This window comes from Neoarius graeffei, chromosome 2 (assembly GCF_027579695.1).
Source record: "Neoarius graeffei isolate fNeoGra1 chromosome 2, fNeoGra1.pri, whole genome shotgun sequence".
Taxonomy (NCBI): Eukaryota; Metazoa; Chordata; class Actinopteri; order Siluriformes; family Ariidae; genus Neoarius; species Neoarius graeffei.
The window spans coordinates 43911543-43937184 of record NC_083570.1 but is presented as its reverse complement, the minus strand read 5'-3'; the positions used below and the strand labels follow the sequence as shown (position 1 = coordinate 43937184).

The 25642-nt window shown below is 43.3% G+C and overlaps 1 protein-coding gene across 5 annotated transcripts in view; it reads right to left on the bottom strand.

The window, feature by feature from the left end:
- anks1b (ankyrin repeat and sterile alpha motif domain containing 1B) overlaps positions 1–25642 on the bottom strand; it is a 504499-nt gene that overhangs the window by 255889 nt on the left and 222968 nt on the right. For all 5 annotated transcript variants that reach the window (XM_060914283.1, XM_060914286.1, XM_060914284.1 and 2 more), the window contains one exon: positions 8872–9025. In XM_060914283.1, coding sequence (XP_060770266.1) covers positions 8872–9025 — 154 coding nt within the window. The remainder of the gene's footprint in view (positions 1–8871; positions 9026–25642) is intronic.

Sequence of the window (25642 nt, the reverse complement as noted above, 5' to 3'; positions counted from 1 at the left end):
TATATCACACACACACCATTTTAAGCCTCCCCCCCCCCAAGAAAGAACTAACATTTATATAAGAGTCTACACTGCAAAACACCGAATTTGAGGAGAAAATTCCTTACTGCTAGTGAAGTTATCTTGCTGCATGGACAGATAATTTTACTTGACAAGACATCTTGGAATAAATCAGTTACAATCTAGAACTAGTTTTAATAATCTCAGAGTCAGTGTCTTGTATTCTTCGACACTGCAAAAATGATATCTTAACAAGTTAGAATATCTTGAATATAGTTGAAACAATCTAGCATGTCCTATTATAATAAAAGGCACCAACTCTTAGATTATTAAAACTAGTTCTAGATTGGGGCGGCACGGTGATGTAGTGGTTAGCGCTGTCGCCTCACAGCAAGAAGGTCCTGGGTTCGAGCCCCGGGGCCGGCGAGGGCCTTTCTGTGTGGAGTTTGCATGTTCTCCCCGTGTCCGCGTGGGTTTCCTCCGGGTGCTCCGGTTTCCCCCACAGTCCAAAGACATGCAGGTTAGGTTAACTGGTGACTCTAAATTGACCGTAGGTGTGAATGTGAGTGTGAATGGTTGTGTGTGTCTGTGTCAGCCCTGTGATGACCTGGCGACTTGTCCAGGGTGTACCCCGCCTTTCGCCCGTAGTCAGCTGGGATAGGCTCCAGCTTGCCTGCGACCCTGTAGAAGGATAAAGCGGCTAGAGATAATGAGATGAGATGAGTTCTAGATTGTAACCGATTTATTCCAAGATGTCTTGTCAAGTAAAATTATCTGTCCATGCAGCAAGATAATTTCACGAGTATTAAGGAATTTTCTCCTCAGATTCAGTTCTTTTGCAGTGTAGAAATAGGTATGATAATCTCCTCATATTTGGTTTATGGTCATCTTATAATAGAAATGTTCGATAAATTGAACTATATCCGTGACATTGGGGTGGCATGGTGGTGTAGTGGTTAGCGCTGTCGCCTCACAGCAAGAAGGTCCGGGTTCGAGCCCCGTGGCCGGCAAGGGCCTTTCTGTGCGGAGTTTGCATGTTCTCCCCGTGTCCGCGTGGGTTTCCTCCGGGTGCTCCGGTTTCCCCCACAGTCCAAAGACATGCAGGTTAGGTTAACTGGTGACTCTAAATTGACCGTAGGTGTGAATGTGAGTGTGAATGGTTGTCTGTGTCTATGTGTCAGCCCTGTGATGACCTGGCGACTTGTCCAGGGTGTACCCCGCCTCTCGCCCGTAGTCAGCTGGGATAGGCTCCAGCTTGCCTGTGACCCTGTAGAAGGATGAAGCGGCTAGAGATAATGAGATGAGATGAGATGAGATCCGTGACATTTTCACTGGCTAAGATTCTATTGTTTGCAGTGTTCAGAGACCATTAAAGAGGGGTAATATAGATTAGGCATTAACTTTTACTGCTTGCAAAAATGTCCCGAAGGTTTCATGAGTTCTGGAACAAAAAGTACAAACTAATTTTGTCCGAGAGTCTCTGTAAAGCTCGGTGAAACATTAAAATGCCTCAATACGCCACTGAATGCATGCTGTTCCTCAGTAAGTGTTTCACTGCATTAAAGTGATGAACTGAGAAACGCCCTCATGCCACCACAAAGACTTTACCAAAAACACTCCAGAAAATACGAGATACTATTACTCAGAACGCACTGTATTCATTCATGATGTCTTGTCTGGCAGGAATTTAAATTCCCATAAATAATCTAACAGCATCTCTATCTTGAATAATCCTGCAGCCTCACACATGCCTCCAGCTTCACAGCACCATATAGCATTATGTAAACGGTGTGATGGTGGGTCCTGACTCACACAAACCCCCTCGCTGCAGCAGGTGTGAATCACCCTGCCTACAGGGATCTCAGCTCAGCTGCAGCACAACGCCATGGCAACCTACAGGTGATTCGCCGGGGCTGTTTCCACGACAACCTTAAGCCTCAGAACATGCCAATGCAACCACAGCAGAAATTTGGCTTCTGAAATTTCTTTACAACAGGACTGAGCGTGTAGGTGGAAAAGCGATCCAGAATCTGGACTGTGTAATCTTACACTTTAATATGATTATCGAAGGAAATGTCCTGCACTTCCACCACAAATAAACCGTTATGAGTAATACTATACATGTAGAAAGTTCCTTTTTTTTTTTTGGCATCACATTTGACTGATCAGTGGTTGGTAATTCAAAGAAATAACAATAGAAAAGACTGAAGAAACGTGCCCAGAGAGAGTGACAAACTGGCACTCACAGGGAGGAACCTTCTCTGGGTATAATGTCTGGTACAAATTTATATACTGCTTGGATGATATAGTAACTATGTTCTATTCTTAAATATTTCATTTGCAAATTTGAAACCGATGGAGTATTTAACCTAATACATAATCATTTTTACAGACTTAGCCTTTAGATTCAGGTAGGCGTAGGATCAAAACCCGCCCACAGGGATGTGGAGGAGTTTCAGCTGGGGAGTGAGTGCCTCTTGATCAGTTAAGTGTGTGTGTGTGTGTGTGTGTGTGTGTGTGTGTGTGTGTGTGTGTGTGTGTGTGTGTGTGTGGCGGCAGCTGAGAGTTCAGTAACAGCAGAGATTAATCTCAGGAAGAAGAAAGAAGTAACTGGAACGCACCAGAATGTTTGTGTTCCTGTGTGTGCACAAGTTAAAACAACTCAGTCTCGCTGACAACTTCACAGGTGAGATATCCGCAGCATCTTCTATATGTTGAACATCTACAGTCTGGCACTTCCACTCGAATGCTCTGTATAGCGCCTTTCACACTGCCTGTTCAAGGAGGGAATCTTGTGCCTTTATTCCGCCCCACGTTTTGTATAAAGGGTCCGAATATGGAACGGGGTGTCTGTGCTTTTCCGCCTCTCAGCCAGAACAGTTAGTAGAAAGAGAGCCAGAATCAATGTCTATGTAAAAACTCCTGAGTATGACTTTAAACTGCAACTGGTGGTGAGTTTCAGGTCCAGGAGTTACCTCTTAATCACCATTGCTCCCAGGTCCACTCTGACTCGGAGTGGTAGCACCTGCCTGGGTTCCAGCTATGGGTTAAATAGTACGTCACCAATAAGGCGCTGGCGGCAGGGCGCTTTTCGGTGCAATGTGGCAGATGAACCCAACAGGGTCAATGGCGCACCACCAGATGGCATGTGGAAGAGCCGCTCAAATGGCCAACGGATGGCATCACTCGGCAAGTCAGTTGTCACTGCGGGGCAACTTCCATACCCGTCAGGTCTGTGGCACTTTTGTGCACCACTTGGAATCAGGTCTGGAGGTCCAGAGAGACAACATGATGGGGGCAAGGCATCGATTGTCTTACCTTACTGTGCAAGGTGCCTCGTTAGGAGAGGAGAATAGGCCACACATTCCATGGTGGCTCGGCCGGGCCGTTCATGCCGCCACTCCGGACGACTCTGTCGCTCTGGTGCAGGCCTCACAGCCCATCTGCATTTCCGTGCATCCTAATGAAGCGATCATCATCGCTAGTGATGGACAGCCGATGACTATGTAAAAAGGACAGCCGGCATTGTGGAACGGGGTGTGATATTTTTGACACTGATGTTCTTCTTTCTGAACCCAGCACGAATTCAGCATCTAAGGTCCAAGTGCCTTTCTGCCTCCAGTCACGTCCTACTTCAAATTTCTCCTCAAACATATTTCTGATCGCACAAACACAATGCTCAGCAACTTTGCTTATGTTTGGGGAGTGGTGCGCAGCTAGCAAAAGCACCTCAACACTCAGTTCACCCACCCTTTTTTTTTTTGAAAGCATTACCGGTATGCTCGGGGTATTCGTATTTCTCATGCATAGCATGTGATACATCACACTAGACGCTACACTGTGATACAAGTCATGCCTCTGGTTCTGGAAAGCAAAGCCATCATAATGAGGGGTTTTCTTAACTACAATATTGTGGGACCTCTGTGTAAAACAGGATTCTGTCACATTCTACACTAACATACAATACCAGTCAAAAGTTTGTACACACCTTCGAATTGAATTATTTTTCTTTGTTTTATTAATTAAAAGTCACTTCATGTCTTAAAGTAATGATGGATGTCGTTTCTCTTCACTTAGTTGAGCGGTTCTTGACATAATATGGATTACTACAGTTGTGGAATAGGGCTATTTACTGTATTTTTATTATTTACTATTTACTGTTTGACCTCAAACGCATTAAGAAGGCAAGAAATTGCACTAATTAACTTTTGATGAGGCACATCTGTTAATTGAAAAGCATTCCAGGCGACTACCTCATGAAGCTGGTTAAGATAATGCCGACAGTGTGCAAAGCATCATCAAGGTAAACACTGGCTACTTTGAAGAATCTAAAATACAAAACATATTTCGCTTTTTAAACACTTTTTTGTTTACCACATAATTCCAGATATGTTCCATATGTTATTTCATAGTTGTGATGTCTTCAGTATTGTTCTACAATGTAGAAAATAGTCAAAATACAGAAAAACCTATGAATGAGTAGGGGTGTCCAAACCTTTGACTGGTACTGTATATGGTACTACACATACAGTGCGGTTAGAAAGTTTGTGAACCCTTAACTGTTTTCTGTATTTGTGCATAAATTTGATGAGAAATGTGATCATATCTTTATCTAAGTTCTAAAACAAGATAAACAGAACCCTATGAAACAAATGAAACAAAAGCATTACACTTTTTATATTTATTTATTGAGCAAAACTGTCCAATATTAAACATCTTTTTCATAAAAAGTATGTGCACCTTGTGTTGTATGTATGTTAAAGGGGAACTGAAGTCATTTTTAAACTTGCTTTATTTCTTAATTAATGTGTTTTTCAATTACGTTTTCGGTTTTAGTAACCTTATATCATGACTCATATTGGCAACTAATTGCAATTAAATATTATACTTATCAGCCTAGTCGATTTTTAGCCATGTTGAATTTAGTTCGTTTGGTCCACGGCAGGCGTCGCTTATCCGCGCGATCTTCACGAGACTTGTGCGAAACTTCGAAACATGAAGTGTCAGCCAGGTGTCAGTGCCGCCATTTTGGAAACTGTTTTCTAAACGAAATATTGCACAAAAACGAGTTTAAATGACTATCACTGCCTACTTTTTTCAAACTCTCCTGATTGCTATCAAAACAAACAAAACTTCCGGCTTGATTACGTCAGCATTCGAAAGAGGGCGCACGTGTCTTTTGACAACGTTGGCAGATGTCGGTCACTTTGATTTCCGCTGTACATTTTACTTCCGTCCTACGAAGTCTCGCACCGGTCTCAACGAATCTTGTTTACGGCCATTGCTTTGACATATGGACTGATATATTACAGAGCATATTTCAAAACACTCATAATTTGCTATAGCAGTGACAAAATGGCAATCAAAAACGAATTCCTATATTTAATAAAATGAGATAAATAGAATTTTGATAAAAAAGTTGCCTTCAGTTCTCCTTTAATTTAAAGGGGATTTGTAGTCAAGTGTTTCAGTCAAGGGGATGGAAATCAGGCATGAGTTTAGCAGGCCCTCCCATGTTTCAAGAACATAAACTTAGGTCTTCACCACTCAGTCTTACAGAACTCAATCAAAGAGGACCTCAGAAAAAGAGTTATCTATGCCCAACAGGCTGGAAAAAGTTACAAAACCATTTCTAAAGAGTTTGGCCAATCCACCTTGAGGCAGGTGATATACAAATGGAGGAAATTCAGCACCACTGTTCCTCTCCTAAGAAGTGGCCATCCAATAAAAATCACTTCAAGGACTCAGCAAATATTAGTACAGAAAGTCAGAAAAAAAATTCAGGGTAACATCTAAGCACCAACAGACCAGTCTTGAACCGAGTAATTGCAATGTTCATGAGTCCACCATCAGACAAACACTGAACAAGCACAGTGTATATAGCAGGACAGCAAGGAGGAAGCCACTACTCTCCAAAAATAACATTGCTGCCTGTCTGAAATTTGCTTGGACAAGACAGAAGCCTACTGAAAGAATTTCTTGGGACAGATGAAACCATACTACGTAGAATTTTTTGGTTTAAATGAAAAGCTTTATGTTTCACAAAAACCAAACACTGCTTTCCAATATAAGAACCTCATCCCAACCATGAAGCATGGGGGTGGCAGGATTATGGTTTGGGACTGCTTTGCTGCCTTGGGTCCAGGATGGCTTGCCATCATCATTGTTGTTCTTCTTCTTATGATTATTATGTAGTTTTGCATTGTTTTGTTGAAATATCCCAGGGAAAGATGTCGTCTTGAAGGCAGCATATGTGGCTCCAAAATCTTAGTGTACTTTTCTGCATTAATGCTGCCATCACAGAAGCGTAAGTTGCCTTTGTCAAGGGCACTGATACAACCACATACCATGACAGACCCTGGCTTTTGACCTTGTTGCTGGTAACAGACTGGATGTTCTTTTTCGTCTTTGGTCCAGAACACATCCATCCATCCATTATCTGTAGCTGCTTATCCTGTCCTACAGGGTCGCAGGCAAGCTGGAGCCTATCCCAGCTGACTATGGGTGAGAGGCAGGGTACACCCTGGACAAGTCGCTAGGTCATTGCAGGGCTGTGACACATAGGCCAAGTTTACATTAGACCGTATCTGTCTCGTTTTCTTCGCGGATGCACTGTCCGTTTACATTAAAACGCCTGGAAACGCCGGGAAACGGGAATCCGCCAGGGTCCACGTATTCAATCCAGATCGTGTCTGGTCCGGTGCTGTGTAAGCATTGAGAATACGCGGATACGCTGTGCTGAGCTCTAGCTGGCGTCGTCATTGGACAACGTCACTGTGACATCCACCTTCCTGATTCGCTGGCGTTGGTCATGTGACGCGACTGCTGAAAAACGGCGCGGACTTCCGCCTTGTATCACCTTTCATTAAAGAGTATAAAAGTATGAAAATACTGCAAATACTGCCCATTGTGTAGTTATGATTGTCTTTAGGCTTGCCATCCTTCCACTTGCAAGTGGTAAGTGACGCGCATACCCAACATGCACTGGGATCACACACACAGCGGCTCAGTCCCAAATCACTGCTCGTGTACTTCACTCGCGCGCTCTGTGAGCTGCGCAGGGCCGGAGTGCGCACCCTCCAGAGGGCACTCGCTGTTCAGGGCGGAGTGATTTGGAGCGCAGGATGCCTGCGGAGCCGAGCGTATCCGTGTATTGGCGTTGCTGTGCGCACGCGAATCGTGTATTGGCGTTGCTGTGTGCACTCTAATCGTTTTAAAAACGTTAATCTGATGATCCGCTGATACGGTCTAATATAAACCCCACCATAGACACAGACAACCATTCACACTCCCATTCACACCTATGGTCAATTTAGAGCCACCAATTAGCCTAATCTGCATGTCTTTGGACTGTGAGGGAAACAAGAGCACCCGGAGGAAACCCACGTGGACACAGGGAGAGAGCATGCAAACTCCACACAGAAAGGCCCTCGTCAGCCGCTGGGCTCGAACCCAGGATCTTCTTGCTGTGAGGTAACAGTGCTAACCACTACACCACCGTGCCACCCCAGAACGAATCCATTTCTTACAAAAAAGATCTGGAAGACTGATTCATTTGCCCACAATTCATGTGCGATGGTCTCTTTAATGGTTTCCACTGTGTGATGGTCCGTCCCAGATGACTTTGAGCCCAGAGAAGTTGACTGGCATTTGTGGATGTAACTCCATATTGTTGTGCTTAACAAAGGTTTGTCAAAGTAATCCAGAGTCCATGTGGTTATATCTATATATAGATGAATGATGGTTCTTGATGCAGTGCCATCTGAGGGATCAGAGATCACGGGTGTTCTGCTTAGGCTTGTGCCCTTGCCCTTTATGCACTGAAATTCCTCTTGATTCCTTGAATCGTTTAATGATATTATGCACTGTAGAGGGTGAAATATCCAAATCCCTTCCTATCTTTCTTTGAGGAACATTGTTTTTAAACATTTCAGTCATTATCTCATGTAATAATTTTCCTCAGCCCATCTTTGCTCCTCAAAGACTCAGCCTTTCCCGGATACTGATTTTGTACAAAATCGTGATTACAATCACCTCTTGACATCACCTGTTTCAAATCACATTTCTATGTAACTGTTTGACCTCATTATTAGCCCTAAATTGCCCCTGTCCCAAATTTTTTGGAATGTGTTAGAGGCCTGAAACACAGGGAATGGATGTATATTAACAAATGAAATGAAGTTGACCAGATGAAACATGAAATATCTTGGGTTCATGCTGTCTGCAATGAAATACAAGTCAAAATAAATTTAGAAATCACTGCTTTCTTTTTTTATTTGCATTTTCCATGCCATCCCAAGTTTTTTTCTGATTTGGGGTTGTATTATTATTATTATTATTATTATTGAAGTTATTGCTGCTCAAGGGGTCACACTAGTTATTGAAAGCCAAGGTTCACATACTTTTTATGATAGATATTTAATGTCAATCAGTAAATAAATGTAAAAACTATAATATTCTTCTATAATTTGTTTAACTGTGTTCTCTTTATCTAGTTTTAAGACTTAGATGAAGATCTGATCACATTTCAGGATAAATTTATGCAGAAATACAGAAAATTGTAAAGGGTTCATAAACTTTCTAGCAGCACTGTATGTTGCATGTGAACTTTTTTTTTTTTTCTGTGAGACTGGGTTGAGTTAAAAGGTATCAGTAAAAGCTCTCAGCTATAACAGAAACCCAAAGTCTACAGTGTTCTCTGGTTGAAGTGTTCAAGGGCTGGTCCACTATGACATACAGATATCTATGGTATGTTTTGGATGAATGGTCATAGTGTTGTTGGTTTTTTTCTTCTTCAGTTCCTCACAGAATGAGGATGACATGCCTCAGATAGATAGTTGGAATATCTGCATATAATGTAGAATAACTGACCATTGCGGGGACAGGCGTTAAGGAGGTGGATGTCCAGTGAGCAGGGTTTACGCGTGACAGCCGTGGTCACTGACTCGTATGGATTATCTTCCTCCTCAGGTGAAAAAACGTCCAGAGAGGAAGACTGGATGATCTCCACACAATGTTTAGAATCCTGCATGTTTAAAGCAGAGCAAAAAAAAAAAATATATATATATATATATATATATATATATATATATATATATATATATATATACACATGTCATTTAGCAGCAGTGCAAATGAAAAGTGAAATTCCCAAACCCACAACACTTATCACGTCAGCGGCATTTCTAACGTAAAGTGCTTTAAAGCAGCATTAGCTTTAAATGTAACTACAGTTTAGTCAAAGAAAGAGTGCATTTGTTGTCTGTCAACCAAAACAAACCTTCTTACAAAGGCTGTAAATCTTTACAAAATCTACAGTATATTCACAGCTCCGCACCAAGAGTCCTCACCCATACCAAGTGCGCCGCTCACATCACCCCCATCCTCTCTCAATTACACTGGCTACTGGTTCAGTTACGTATTAAGTCCAAAATCTTGCTTCTCACCTTCAAAGCCCTGCATAACCTTGCTCCTCCCTACCATAGTGAGTTCTTGACCCCTTACTGTCCCCCCTCCCCCCTCTCAGGTCTTCTACTAATAATCTCTTTCCTGTCCCACGCACCAGACTTTCCACCCTGAGAGGCAGGTCCTTCAGTGCCATGGCCCCCAAGCTCTGGAACGCTCTTCCTCAATCTCTCTGTGACTGCTCTTCTTTCTCTACCTTCAAATCGGAATAAAAGACTTTTCTCTTCAGTGACCATAGTACTCTTCCTTCTTTACTGCTTAATCTGCTTTTTTCCCCTCTTTCTTTCCCAGTGTAAAGTCACCTTGGGTTCGTGAAAGGCGTTATATAAATGGAAATTATTATTACTTTAATTATTATTTCTTCTACCAGTCTCATATGTTAGTCATAACTTTACTCGTCAGGACCAAAAGCCTAGATTTCTATATGATAGATGAAGTCTTTTTTCATGTGTTAATTACACAAAATCTGGTTGTCCAACAGACTGTACAGCGCCTCAGCCACTGCATAACCACAACATGACAGTAATCTTAATTAACGGATAAATAGCAGAATACGGATTAGTGAATGTGAATTAGAGAACTGTCTCTGAAACTCTTTCCATGTTTACACACTAAGTCTAGACGTATCTATTCACTTAAATTCACTCTAGGATAGCAAAGATTACACATGCTATCTGCCAGACCAGCTGAAGCCCCACATGGCAGCCTTCCCAAATACCAGCTAGATAGTGGCTAAATACTTCAAGATATCGATTACTAGGTAAAGATCAAATCATCAGTGTGTCACTAGTGAGAGTCAAAAGCATGGTGTCATGTAAAAACCAGCTGTTAGAAATAATTCTTCTAAGAATGATACATCCTGTTTGATCTTTTAACCTACGGGTGGGTGGGAAACCTGACCCAGTCACTTCCTCTAACCTTCAACTGCTCTCTCTCTCTCTCACACACACAGTAACAGTGAACTATGAGGAAATTCCTGGGAAACAAAAGAGAAACCAGCAGATAGCGTAGAAAAGAAAAAAAAATAGTGATACGAGTGCGTTCCTGTTGGAGCTAGAACGTTAGTTACAGATTTAGTCTTGAGTGTAAGAAATGGATAAAACATAAGAAAAAAGAGCTCAGAACACAAATAGAAAGCTTCTTGAAGTGTATTACCTCACTTATGTGCATACACACTGAAAAAAAGAGCTAGAAAAACTATTAAACAAGTGAAAAAAGCTGCACTCATAGACATATGCGCACGCGCGTGCGCACACACACACACACGAACACAGTTCAGCCTGTACCTGTAAACTCAGGTCTGTTCCTCTAGCTTGACCACTGAAGTGAGATCAACACGGCAAGCGTATTACTAAATGTCCTCTTCTTTCCAACTGTCCAAGCCTCTCCCACTTCTCTACTTCCCTCCTGTCTGTCCCTCTGTCTTTGTCTGGTCTGATGGCAGAGATATGGCCAAAGACCAACTTTGCACAAAAAGGAAGCAAACACACAAACATGCACAGCCGTTCTCATTAATTATCAGCCACACATGCTGAAGTTGGCCCATAAGAGAATATACGCCTAAATGCCAGTCATGCCCCTGTAACCTCCAATCCTGCAACATGTGTCATGTGACAAACATCACTGTCAAACTATATTTTTTTTCAAACATGTTTCTCAACTTCCCTCCGTCAACCTCATCTGGTTCTGTTTCCTTTCACTCTGTGGCAATTTAAAAAAAAAATATTTCTATTGCCTATTCCTGTTTTTGACCTGTTTTTGTTTTTAAGTTTTGTTTTTCATATCTATTTGCTCCATTCTCTCTTTCTTTCAGTCTGTAGAAACAGTAGATACTGTATCTGATGTGAATAAGCTCTGTCATTTCCTGTGATTTTCTCATTACTGCTGCATGTCTGATTTTGGGGGAAGACACTAGAGGACAGAGACCCTCTCACAGCACAGTGTGGCAGATACTGGAGGGATAAAAAAAAAATCAGTGAGAGTTGTAGAAGGAGGGAAAAAAGAAAGTGTGTGTGTGAGAGAGAGAGAGAGCGAGAGAGAGAATGACAAAGGTTAGAAATCTTTACTGAAGACATACAGGAACTGTTGCTACAAAATGAAGCAACATGCCTGAGCAACGGTTGTGCAAAAACATTATTATATCTCATCTCATTATCTCTAGCCGCTTTATCCTTCTACAGGGTCGCAGGCAAGCTGGAGCCTATCCCAGCTGACTACGGGCGAAAGGCGGGGTACACCCTGGACAAGTCGCCAGGTCATCACAGGGCTGACACATAGACACAGACAACCATTCACACTCACATTCACACCTACGCTCAATTTAGAGTCACCAGTTAACCTAACCTGCATGTCTTTGGACTGTGGGGGAAACCGGAGCACCCGGAGGAAACCCACGCGGACACGGGGAGAACATGCAAACTCCGCACAGAAAGGCCCTCGCCGGCCCCGGGGCTCGAACCCAGGACCTTCTTGCTGTGAGGCGACAGCGCTAACCACTACACCACCGTGCCGCCACATTATTATATATTATTTACTAAATTCCGAAGGTTAAAACTGAATCAATTAAAGAATTAACAGGCTCAGGAGGCAGGGGTTAAATTGGGCCGGGGCTGTCCGGGGCTGAGCCCCGGCACATAAGCTCGGAGCGGATGGCATATGATCACGCACACATCAAAAGCAACAAACCCTTTTCACGATTTTCAGTTCTGAATAATTAAATATCGTTTTATTAATCAATAAACCCATGACTTTTATGAGATAGATCATAGTTTTCCTGATAACAAGACGACCTGTCAAAGCTATTTAGAACAGAACTTGCGATCAGAGATTCTGGTTTCGGGAACACTGCGTGGGTTGCCAATTCCGCTTTTTATAAGCGACTTTGGGGTTTCTTTTTTTGTGAGCTCGCTTTAAAAAAATCAGAAGTCGTGGTTTGCGGGTTTTTGGGCTTGTGTTTCAGCGTTGTGACTTGTTTATAATTTTCTCCGTACACCGTCTCCCCTTTTACCTGCATACGATCCTAATCCATCAGAGGTGCTTGAACGAACTGTCTGTGCATTTGGCGAGTTCAATTTCCATAGTCCCCAGTTATCGACAGAAATTAGCCAGGGGGAAGGGGGAGATAATCGTTATCATATTTTTTATTATTAAAAACAAAATATCAAATAATACTGAAGAGGGGAAAAAATAATACTGATCTAAATATGTTGTGTTTTTATTTTTAGACAGTATGTGTTTAGCAAAACACATACTGTCTAAAAATAAAAACACAACATATTTAGATCAGTATTATTTTTTCCCCTCTTCAGTATTATTTGATATTTTGTTTTTAATAATAAAAAATATGATAATGATTATGTTCACTGTATTGTTAATATTATTAGTGTTTTATTATTTATTGTTAATATTTAATTTAATGTTAATTTATTATTATTTATTGTTAATATTATTAGTGTATTATTAGTGTAATTATTATTGTTATTATTATATATTCAATTATTTATTTGGCATGTGGTGCTTTTTGTATTGTCTAGAACATACATAAGATGAGCATATTATAGCAGAAAAATAGAAGCACAATCATTTGAATGCAGCAAAACTTTTGCTGCATTCAAATGATTGTGCTTCTATTTTGCTGCTATAATATGCTCATCTTATGTATGTTCTAGACAATACAAAAAGCACCACATGCCAAATAAATAATTGAATACATAATAATAACAATAATAATAAATGCTTCCAATGTTATAGTGTTGTTTGTATTTGGTTGCATTCACTGCATGAATATATTTGATTGACAATTTGACTGACAGTGTTTTGGCATATTTAACATTTATCCTCCAAAATAAATCAACTGTTTTGGTTTAAGATTGTGCAAACCTTCAAATTTTCTCACTGAACATTTCTCCTTCACATTTTTCACCTGTAGGCATGTGACAAGATTTAACATGATATTGCTCAACCTACCTCTGTAAAGTCAGCTAACAACTTATTAAAATGCACCAGAATTCAGCAAATAACATGTATGATAATAAAAAACTTCTGGGGGAGGACCCCCAGACCCCCCACTAATCATTTCCTTCAAACCAATGTACAACAACCTGTACAATCTGTTACACTGGCCAACCAATCTACATTCAAACTGCCATAATGTGTAGGGGGGCACTACAAGACACACATAGGCCTACAACACACAGATAAGGTGTATATCTCTGTGCAATATGATATGGTTATCAAATTAGAGGGTTATTTTCCAAAAAGTATATTGGGGCAGGGCGGCGGGGGCAGGGGCGGGTACGAGGCAGAGCTCCCCCACATAACCAATCCCAATTTAACCCCTGTCAGGAGGTATTACAGTTTCAAACATTTCACCAGAGATATGGAACAAATTTGAACATCAGCCATCTTATCCCAACAAATCCATAACATCTTGGTCCAAAATCGCTCGAGCAGCTTTCGGCAACAGACCTACTGTAGGTGCGTTTAACACATGCAATCTTTATTCTGTTTGAATTAAGCCCTGGGTGTCTTTTCCTCTTTGATGTGGTTTGTTTAGGCAGGGAACACCGAGTACGAGGGTCCAAGAGTGTCTGAACAAGATGGTCTCGGCCCAGTTTCAAGCGAACTCAAGCTCAGTTCCACTGCAGTGAGAATGTGATGCATTCCTGAATCAATCCTGCTGCATAAAGTGAACCAAACATGTTGTGCGTTTCGGGTTGCTGTTGTTGACATTTTGCTGTCGATATGAGCTGCTAAACTGAGCTGAAGAACAGAGCTGAAGTGCTGTGGAACCACAATGTGTTCAGGAGATTTGGACCAAATCAAACAAAAAAGGAACAAAAAGAGAATATAATAATAGATTAAGAGTACAATATATTTTAAGAATATACTAATTACTAATAGGCGGCATGGTGGTGTAGTGGTTAGCACTGTCGCCTCACAGCAAGAAGATTCTGGGGTTGAGTCCAGCGGCCGACGGGGGCCTTTCTGTGTGGAGTTTGCATGTTCTCCCCGTGTCCGCGTGGGTTTCCTCCGGGTGCTCCGGTTTCCCCAACAGTCCAAAGACATGCAGGTTAGGCTAACTGGTGGCTCTAAATTGACCGTAGGTGTGAATGTGAGTGTGAATGGTTGGTTGTCTCTATTGCCCCTTTTCCACCAAAGCAGTTCCAGGGCTGGTTCGGGGCCAGTGCTTAGTTTGGAACCGGGTTTTCTGTTTCCACTGACAAAGAACTGGCTCTGGGCCAGAAAAACCGGTTCCAGGCTAGCACCAACTCTCTGCTGGGCCAGAGGAAAGAACCGCTTACGTCAGCGGGGGGGGCGGAGTTGTTAAGACCAACAACAATAACAAGACCGCGAAAGATCGCCATTTTTAAGCGACGAGAAGCAGCAGCTGTACAAACGCGAAGTCATCCATTATTATTATTATTATTATTGTTGTTGTTGCTGCTGCGGCTTCTTCCGTGTTGTTTTTGCTTCGATATTCGTGCCAAGGTTTATGCAAACGTAGCGACGTAACTGATGTATACAGCGACGTAATGACGTGGCTTCCCTTAGCACCGCGAGCTATGGAAAAGCAAACTGGTTCTCAGCTGGCTCGCAAGTTGAACAAGTTGTGAACCAGCACCAGCACTGAACCAGCCCTGGAACTGATTTGGTGGAAAAGGGGTATATGTGTCAGCCCTGCAATGATCTGGCAACTTGTCCAGGGTGTACCCCGCCTCTCACCCATAGTCAGCTGGGATAGGTTCCAGCTTGTCTATGACCCTGCACAGGATAAGCGGTTATGGATGATGGATGGATGGATAATTACTAATATTAATATAATTGTCTAGTAATTTACTGAGCACCAGCTCCATGTTGTCCAGGCTCAGGCAATTATGATTTCTCCACAAACTTGGTAAAGGGGTATTTATCTTTTTCTGTCACCATGTTTCTGACCATTGAAAGAAGTTATTTCATGCATGCATTTTCATCCTTACACATAACTCAGCACGTACCTTGTTTTGTTTAATTACATGCAGTGGGAAAACAAACTGAACACAAAATGAAGCAAAATTATAAATTTCACTGATTCGGATTTGACAAACAGAGTAATAGGTGTGAAAGCACCCGCAGTCTAGACTCCAAGGCTGAAAAGAAACTCAGGAACATAAAATAAATTAAAACATAATGATATTTCTCTGGCAAAAGGGAGGTGACCACAACAATGCGCTATTCTGACTGGATAACCGTCATCTAATATCAAGGGTAAGAATGAAAAAAAAAATTTAAACAGTAATAAAACAATGAAGTGTAGTCTTGCTAAATTGCACCATCTACTGCCATGCATAGGAAATAGTTTTTTTTTTTTTTTTTAGCTTAGTCTGATGAAGCAGAGGTAAAATTGAATGGTGATGGTGGTGGCAGTGGGGAGTAGCAAAGCAGAAATAGAGAAGCCTGGGTGGAAACACTGCCAAGACATCCTTGAGACCACACACACACACACACACACACAAATTGAATTTCTGTAATCAGTGTTAGGTTTGCTTTGTGTGACAGGGAGAAACAAGGGCTCAGGACTCAGGAGATAAAATGCCCAGTAAAAGAGAGAAGCAAATAGGTGAGGCATCCCTTAAAAACACCTACCATATTCATGAACTGAAGCAAATCAGACATAAAAAGGGTCAAGAGCTATGCTACCCTTTTCCTATTAAACTACTTAACTTTACAGTTTTATCTCTGGTGTACTACTCAGAGTGTATGCTCTAGCACTCCCGCTTGAAGTGCTTGGAGAGGTTCTGATTCATCAACTCCCAACCTCACAATGCACTCAGATCTTGGCAGTAGGGCTCTGTATGATCTCTGGTCCTAATGAAGGCATGGCTTAAAGCGGAGATTCCCTCACTACACTGACAAATAACAAAAAGAGCTTGACTATACCATTCTGATCGAGAGCTCTGAGTTCATTTATAGCAGATATAAAAAGTCTATCACCCAAAGTCAGCTGGGAATGGCTCCAGCTTCCCCACAACCCTTAATGGATAAGCAGTATAGAGGATGGATGGGTGGACAAAAAGTCTACACACTGTTAAAATTGCAGATTTTCGTGATGTAAAAAATGAGATCTAGATACATCAGATGTGAGAAATGTAGATCTTTTTCTACATTTACTGTGATATAACAACCAATTTTTTTTTTTACATCACAAAAACTTACAATTTTAACAAGGGTGTGTAGACTTTTTATAGCCACAAACCTGTGATCTGAAATGAGACTGGAAATAAAGTCTGGAGGCGGATGCAAATGAAGTTTCAGATGTTTATTAGCCAGAAATGGCAGACAAATTCTAAATGTCAAGATCAGAGTCAAGGACAGGTAGAAGTTCAGATGATATGTAAACAACCTGGAACAGGCAAATACAAAAAACAGGATAACCAGATTAAAAAATTTAATAAATAAATAAATAAATAAACCAACTCACAAGCAAAATATCAGTATGAGAAACACAGGCTTGGTAAGATCAGGCAACACGCACTGAGCGTTTACTTCATGAGGAGTAAATGTTTTAAGTCTGTCTTTATTTGTTTGAGTGTAATGGGGAACAGATGTGCATGATCAGTAATCAGGTGACTGTGAACACAAAAGTGGAGTGTAGTGGTTGGAACTGTAGTTCATGGTGGCCATGTTTGTTGGCCGTGGTGTGCTCTGGGAAGTCGAGTCCAGAGTAGATTCTGGCACAGAGAAATTCTTGGCAGAATAGGGGGCTGAGGATGTTGCAAGCCAGAATCCAGCACTGTTCCTCTTCAATGTTGAGGGGTGCAGGTGGTGAATGTTTGTGGCTAGTAGTCCAGAAGTGACAGGCTTTAGGTATGATATGTGAAACATGGGGGAGGGTCATCAATGTTGATGCAGGTCTAGCTTATAGGTGACTTCTTTGATATGTTGGAGGATCTAATATGAGTCAATGTACCGGTACCTGGCATTGAGCTTGGTACACCCTTGTGTGCTCGTGAGGTCCAAACACAAGAATCAAGGTTATACCGTGGGGTGTCTCCCCTGTAACAATTGGCAAACTGCTTGGTCTTCCTGGTCACCTGTTCTAGGTATTGGCAGATGCTCTCTCACACTTGCTCACACCACCTAAACCCCATCCCATAGGAGGAACTGTGCCCAGTTTCACTAGTTTTCTGAACAGAATGTTGTTAGGAAGCACTCTATTGCCAGATTGGTCTGTTCCACTTGACCATTAGCTTTTGGGTGGGACCCGGACATGAGACTTACAGAGACCCCCAGCTTCTCCATAAAACCAGACCATACTCAAGAGGTAAATTGTGTGCCCCAGTTGCTTACAATGTCCTCAGAGTAAAAAGTGGCAAAACATCATGACCATCATGATAACTATTTCCATTGGACTTGGAGGTCAGTGATAAAATCTATGGTGAATTGGGACCAGGGATGTTGCAGAGTAGGTAGTAGCATGAGCTTACTGGCTGGTAGAGTGTCCGGCACCTTGGCATGTGGTCAAGGATGTTGCGAGTCAGAATCCAGTACTGTTCCTCTTCAATGTCGAGGGGTGCAGGTGGTGAGTTGGGGGGAATGTTTGTGGTTACTGGTCCAGAGGTGATAGGCTTTAGGTATGATTCATGAAACATGGGGGAGAGTCAGCAATATTGGTGCAGGTCCTACACAATGTGCAGGAGGATATGTAGAAAAGAATGTCAGTCAGCATGTTAGGCAAGCAATATTTGGTTTTCAGCAGGTTGTATGCTCATTGTATGTTGGGTTGGCCTGTGGCCAGGGTTGCATTTGCCCAGGTTATAAGTCCCAGGTTGGAGCATATAAGCAGGAGAGAGATAGTATTGACTCAGTTTCTTGGCCATGGTTCTTAGCAGGGTGAATGCGGGATAGAAAGTTAGCTTTGGTGTATTTGGAAGTTGGTCAGTATGAGAGTGTGAAATTAAACCTGGTGAAGAATAACACTCACCAGGCTTGGTGTCACTTTAAATTTTTTTGCCATCTTCAAATACTCCTGGTTCTTGTGTTCAGTGAAGATGGGGATGGGGTAGGCAGTTCCCTCTAGCCAGTGCTTGCACTCATCCAGGCCAAACTTGACTGCCAGCAGCTCAGGATTCCCAGTGTCATAATTCTGTTCTATAGATGAAAGTTTCTTTTTGGGATGGAGGAGTCTATGAAGGGTTGGGATAACACAGCTCCAAATCCTGATTCAGAGACGTCAATCTCCACCATGAATGGCTTGGACAGGGGTTTGAGGATGGGAGTTGTGGTCAATGCTGTCTTGAGCTTGGCAAAGGCCTTGTCAGCTGCTTGGTTCCACAGTAGGTGTTTGAGCCCCTTTTTGAGGAGGGATGTGTGTGGGATGGCAAGGGAGTTCAAGCACCAAATCAAACTCTTGTACCGTAAAAGTTGGCAAAGCTGAGGAAGTGTTGGAGTTTTTTGATTGTCATAGACATGGGCCACTTAGTCACAGCAGCCACCTTGGCCTTGTCCATAGCTACACCTTCCTGGCTGATGATGTACCCCTGGAATGAGACCTTAGAGACATGAAATTTGCATTCTTCACACTTGACATAGAGCTGGTTTTCCACCCAGCATGTCCCTCAGCACATGATTGATTAGGCATTGAAACACTGATCAGTTGTTCCAGGGTGGTGTTGCAGGGCTGAGAGGACCGTGGGGGGGTGGGGGATTGGAATATTTCACTGTGATCTGATTCAAGCCTCAATCGTCAATGCAGGGGTGAAGCATGCTACTATTGGTAGCCTATGCCAGCAAATACCACAAGGCCATCCCCCTCTGGAAAGCAACCTCCAAGAACACTGCCAGAGAACTTGCACTTCTCTTTGTGTTGAAAATTAATAGCTGATCTCTTACATCTGTTGCAGATCAAACACCTCCAGACCTCTGTCTAGCATCCACAGACTGATGGTCTCATTGGCTGATTTAGCCAGACCCTAAAGAGGATGCTCTGGCATGTGGTAGATGAAGGATGGAACTGGGACCTACTTTTGCCACATGTCCTCTTTGCCATACAGGAGACTCCCCAGGCATCCATGGGGTTCACCCCATTTGAGCTTCTGTTTGGCTGCAGATAGAGGGGCTTGCTTGATGTGGCTTGCTTGAGGAGCCCAGGGAAGAGCAGCCCTCCCCATTCCACTCCCTCATCAAATATGTCCAAGACATAAGAGCAGATCAATCGAATGGCACCCATCATAAGGGAGCACATGCAGGTGGCCCAGACCAAACAGCAGCACACCTATAACTGCCCAGCCATGGGAATTCCAGCTGGGGGACCACATGCTTCTGCTCCTCTCCAGTGCCAACTGCAAATTCCTTGTCTGTTGGCAGGGCACCTACAGCCTCACCAAGCAAGCAGACCCAGTGAACTACTCTCTGTAGCAGCCAGGAAAAATAGTCTCTAACCAGTTCTATCACATTAACCTCCTGTCTCCTCACTAGGCCCTTTGGACAAAGAGTGTGGCCATACAGGAAAAGATCTCACCCCCACTCAGCAGCAAGGTCTCAAAGAGCTGGAGGACCAGTTTGGGAACGTGTTCGGTGAAACCCGGGTGGACCCACCTCATTCAACACAAAATCAACACCCCTCCAGAAGTACTGATTTCCCAGAGGCTCTGCCAGGTCTCCAAGGCCCAGTGGCAGGGTATCGAGGCAGAAATGGCCTGTATGCACCAAGATGACACAATTGAAAAGTCCACCAGACTCTGGTCCAATCCCATTGTGGTGGTTACAAAGTCTGATATAATGGTTTCCAGAGGTTGAATCAAGTGTCACAGTTTGACAGCTACCCCTTGCCTAGAGCGGATCACCTCATCAAGTGCCTGGGGGGGAGCCTGATTCATTTCCACACTTGACCTCACTAAGGACTATTGGCAAGTCACTCTCACCCCTGATGCCAAGCCCAATACAGCTTTCAGCATGGCCACCAGCCACTGGCAGTACTGGGTCCACCTCTTCAGGCTCCACAGAGCTCTTGCAGAGCTCTTGTTAGAGTGGCTGATGGACTCATCCTTTGACTCCCACCTCCCATTTGCCACTGCCTATCTGAACATTGTGGTCATTCACTCTAACACCTGGCAAGATCACTTGGATCATCTCTGGGACATGCTGCATGAACTCTGTCAGGCTGGACTAACCACAAATCCCTGGAAGTGCCACCTGAGCCTGACCGAGGCACAGTACTTGGGCTACCGCATCAGCAAAGGATTACTAAAACCCCAAGAGAAGATAGTTGGGGCCATCAAGAACTACTCCCAGCCCAACACCAAGAAGCAGGTACATGCCTTTTTGGGGCTGATGGGATATTACACATGATCCGTACCTACTTTCTCTTTCTTAGTGCCCCCCAAGATTTAACTAGGAAAGGAGAACTGGACAAAGTCCACTGGACCCTCCATGACCGAACAGATATTCCAAGCTCTCAAGCCCACCCTTACCAGCTCACCATTTCTAAGGAACCCTGACTTCCAAGAACCCATTATTGTTCACACTGATGCCTTAGAGATGGGCCTGGATGCAGTACTCTCTCACGATTTCGATGGAGAAGAGCAATCCTTTGTATTTAAGAGTAGAAAACTAACCCCCTTTCAGCAGTGTTATGCTGCAATGGAATGAGAAGTCCTCACCATCAAGTGGGCCATCGAATAACTACAGTATTACCTTGCAGGGTACTTCACTTTATTTATTGATCATGCCCTATTACAATGCATAGCGAGAACCAAAGGCACTAGCAGCTGAATAATATCTTGGCTTCTCTCTCTGCAGAACTTCTGGTTCTAGGTCTAACGTTGAGAGTGGGTCCACCACAGGAATGCTGGCAGCCTCACCTGGAAGTATATTTTCTGGGTCCAGTCTCCACCAGCAGTAAGCATGGAGCTGCGGGGGGATACAGTGATGACAGCAGGCCTGCAGCCTTTGCACACAAACAAGCAAATGATCCTCCCTACACTGCCTCAGTGGTGCTGAAGAGACCCTTGCACCCTTGCCTACTTTAAGTAAATAATACAGCACTTTTTTCACCATACTCCTGCCTTCAGGGTCTGTGCCTTGCCTCTGAATGAGAGAGTCAAGTCAAGTCAGTTTGTATAGCACTTTTAACAATAGACATTATCACAAAGCAGCTTTACAGAATCTGAATGGCCCAAGACATGAGCCAATTTTATCCCTAATCTATCCCCAATGAGCAAGCTTGTGGTGACTGTGGCAAGGAAAAACTCCCTCAGATGACATGAGGAAGAAACCTTGAGAGGAACCAGACTCAAAAGGGAACCCATCCTCATTTGGGCAACAACAGACAACATGACTATAACATTAACAATTTTAACATGAAGTCAGTTTTGTTGACGTTATAACTCTTCATTGATGGAAACTTGAGTGCAAACCTGTTCAGGACAACTGCAGTCCTAAAGTTAGCAAGTCAACTGTAGTCCTCAGACATAAAAGCATTACTGTAAGTGTCCAGGGTGTCTTCCAAGTGTGACTTTCAACTGTCCATATTGGGGCCATCCTCCACAGAAGCGATGTAATGAGACTCCAACCAGACATAGGGCTTCAGGATGGATCAGGCAGGTCTGAGGAACAGAAGAGGTCAGCATCTCGATCTCAGGATTGACATGTAACTCAGAGGGACAGATTTTTTTTTTTTTTGGGGGGGGGGGAAACACAGGTTGTTAGGTATGCCCAATGTCACCTGAATAAGTAGGAACAGTATACATTTTGTGTTGAGTACAAGCAGGGACTCCGGCAAATCTAACTATTACAGCATAACTAAAAGGGGAGAGCCAGAAGGTAACACAGGCATGAGGGAGCCCCAGGACATAAAGCAGCAGCCACTACATCATCAACAAACTTGAGTGAGCAAGCAAGTGGGGGACTGACAGCATCCATGCATCCCAGTTTACCAAAACACTATGTCTGAGGACCCTCCAGATCTACACCTTTACCTCATAAACACCATTAACAAAAGACTTGAATAACACGTTTTCAGCCGAGACTTAAATGCTGAGACTGTGTCTGATTCCCGAACACTACTTGGAAAGCTGTTCCATAACTGTGGAGCTTTGTAAGAAAAGGCTCCGTCCCCTCATGTAACCTTCACTATACGAGGTACCAGCAGATAGCCTGCACCTTTTGATCTAAGTAGGTGTGGCGGGTCATAAAGGACCAGAAGTTTGCTCAGGTACTGTGGCGCAAGACCATTCAGTGCTTTAAAGGTCAATAGTAGTATTTTATAATCAATATGAAAAATTGCATGTTCTCCTCATGTCTGTGTGGGTTTCCTCTGGGTGCTCCGGTTTCCCCCACAGTCCAAAGACATTAGGACTAATTTAGGTTAATTGATGGCTCTAAATTGACCATAGGTGAATTTGTAGAGAGTGCCTTCAAAAGTGTGCATCAGTTCAACAAGTTCTGAGTTTGTTTTTAATGAAATTCATATCAGAGAAGACTGATTCATATAGGGTAAACCAAAAAGACAGGCAACTTTTAATAAAGCTGCTATGTGCACATCTTTGTACCTACTTTTCTGGGCTAACAAGGCATCAAAAGTATTTTACAAACAGCTTATTCTCCAGTACTTTAGCTAGAACCCCTTGACGTGCATCTTGTGGCTTTCTTGGTCTGAAGAATAAATGAGAATGTTGTTGATGTATGTGATTAAACATTTGCCAAGCATGTCCCTCAGTACATCATTTATCAAGCACTGAAATATGCCTGGCGCACAAGATAGTCCATATGGCATGACAGAGTACTCATAGTAGCCAGAGGTGATGCTCAACACCATCTTCCACTTGTAACCCTCTCAGATGCATACCAAATTGTACGTGCTCCAAAGGTCCAGTTATGTGAACACCGTGGCAGATAAAAGCTGTTCCAGGGCTGATGAAACCAAAGACAAAGGGTATGGATATTTCACTGTGATCTAATTCAATCCACCGTAGTCAATGCATGACCTAAGTCCCCTCTGTTCTTCTCCACAAAAAACACAGCAGATGCAGGTGACATGGAGGGACAGCTGTAACCCTGTTGCAGAGCTTCTTGCACATAGTCCTCTATAGCCTTTTGCTTGGATATGACTGGAGGACTGAGCCGGCAACGGCAAGGCATGGTGCCAGGAAGGAGCTCTATGGCACAGTCATAAGGACAATGCAGAGGGAGTTCACTGGCTTTACCCTTGCTGAAGACCTCCATATATGCCACAAAACACTCAGGAATGTGGACAGTGGTGGTGGCGTCATCAAGGTTTTCCAGAGGTGGAAGCAACTGCGAGCTTTGGGAGACAGAGACAGTGTTATATGCATGGCATGGGGCACTGGAGAATTTCACTCTCTTGCCAGGAGATAGGTGGATCATGTTGTAGCCATGGGAACCCCAAAATCATGGGCTGACTCTTGGTTTCAGTGATCATAAACAAGATAGTCTTGTAATGCAGGGCTCTGACTTGTAGCAAGAGGGGTTCAGTGCGGGTTGTGATGAGCCAACCATCAATGACCCTGATGCTCACTGGTTGCTGGAGTGCTTGTGTAGGTACATGGAGTCCCTGTATTGTCTCACTGTCCATGAAGTTTCCTGCAGCCCCAGAATCTATCAGGCCAGACAGAACATGGACCAATTTTGAAAGCCTTATCTGTATGTGAAGCTTAAATGATTTGGACAAGCATGGCTTAGGAGGACTCACTGGGAGAGGGATGGCTTTGTTTGGGGCCCTCTCTAAGGTGTGACCCCTTTGGCCTTCCATATAAGAGGGGCAGAGTGACACGGTGCATGGCTTCCCTACAGTAGAAGCAGAGCCTCTCTTTGTGCCCTGACTTGTGTTCAGACTGACCCATTCTGGTGTGGGAGATTTCCATGGGCTCCGTGCTCTCTGTGACAGCTGGATGAGACATGGAGTTGTGCAGCAGCAGTCAGTTCCAGAACAGGTTATCTAGATGGATGGACATGTCAATTAGAGCATCCAATGAGATCTGTTCATCTCTGCAGGCCAGTTCAATGAGCACACACGGGTCGAATCCTTGACAAAATGCCACTTTGAGAGCCGGCTCATTCCATCCGGTTCCAGCTGTGAGCATGCAAAACTCCAGCATGTACTCCATGACTCGTCTCCTCTCTTGCTTGACAATGAGCTACTGTTTGCCAACCTCTGCTCCTTCAGGACTGTGATTAAACATGCAGTGAAACAGTTCAATGAAGTTCTTGTACAAGGTTGTCAGCTTGTGGCCCTTCTCCCACACAACAGTTGCCCACTTGATTGCTTTCCCTGTGAGCAGACTGATGAACTGGGCTATTTTTTGCTGGTCCGTGGTGCCCATCTGAGACATGAAAAACAGGGAAGATTGTAGCAGGAATCCCTTACACTCATACTTTTCTTGAGAATTTCTCAGGGCATGGAATGAGCATGCTGAAGCTCATAACCAGCACAGGGCGTGCTAGGAGCACCTGCAATACAGCGGGGGTAAGCTGAGTGATGTGGGCATCCATTTCACCCAGCTGTAGCTGTTGTTCTCCCAGAAAATGCTCCCATACAGATATGACAGCATGCCATTTCTCTTCCACTACATCCATGGTTATGGCAAAGTAATCTGTCAGGTAAGCAGGCGACAGACAGATGTAAATACAGTAGAGTGTTTAATGAAGGGCAGACTGGCAGACAAGTCCCAATTGTGAGGCGAAGGCAGTATGAGAAAACAGGCACTGTTCAGGTGAGACACAAAACAGAATGTCAGAGGCGGACTATAGGCAATAATCAAAATACAAACCGGGTCAATAACCAAATAATCAGCACAAACAATAAAGGCTTGGTAAGTCAGGCATGGGAATATGGATCATTACTTTGCAAAGTTGGTGTGAACTGAGAGTCTTTTTATACTGCACGGTGATGAGGTAGTGATATGGAACAGGTGTGTGATAATCAGTATTCCAGAGACTGAGAGGGGTGTGTGGCGGCCATGTTTAAAGGCTGCTGCGAACTCTGGGAAGTGAAATCTTGAGTATGAGCAGGTGTAGACGTAACACCAGCATCCACTCAGTGTCTTGATCCCAACGCAGTGTGCCCTCTGGCATCCATGAACTCCTTTATTTCACCCAAAAGTGATTTTAAAAATGCTGCAAAATCATTCCCCTGCTGAGCCATTGAATTTCAGTGTACAGCAAGAGGTCACTGTATTTA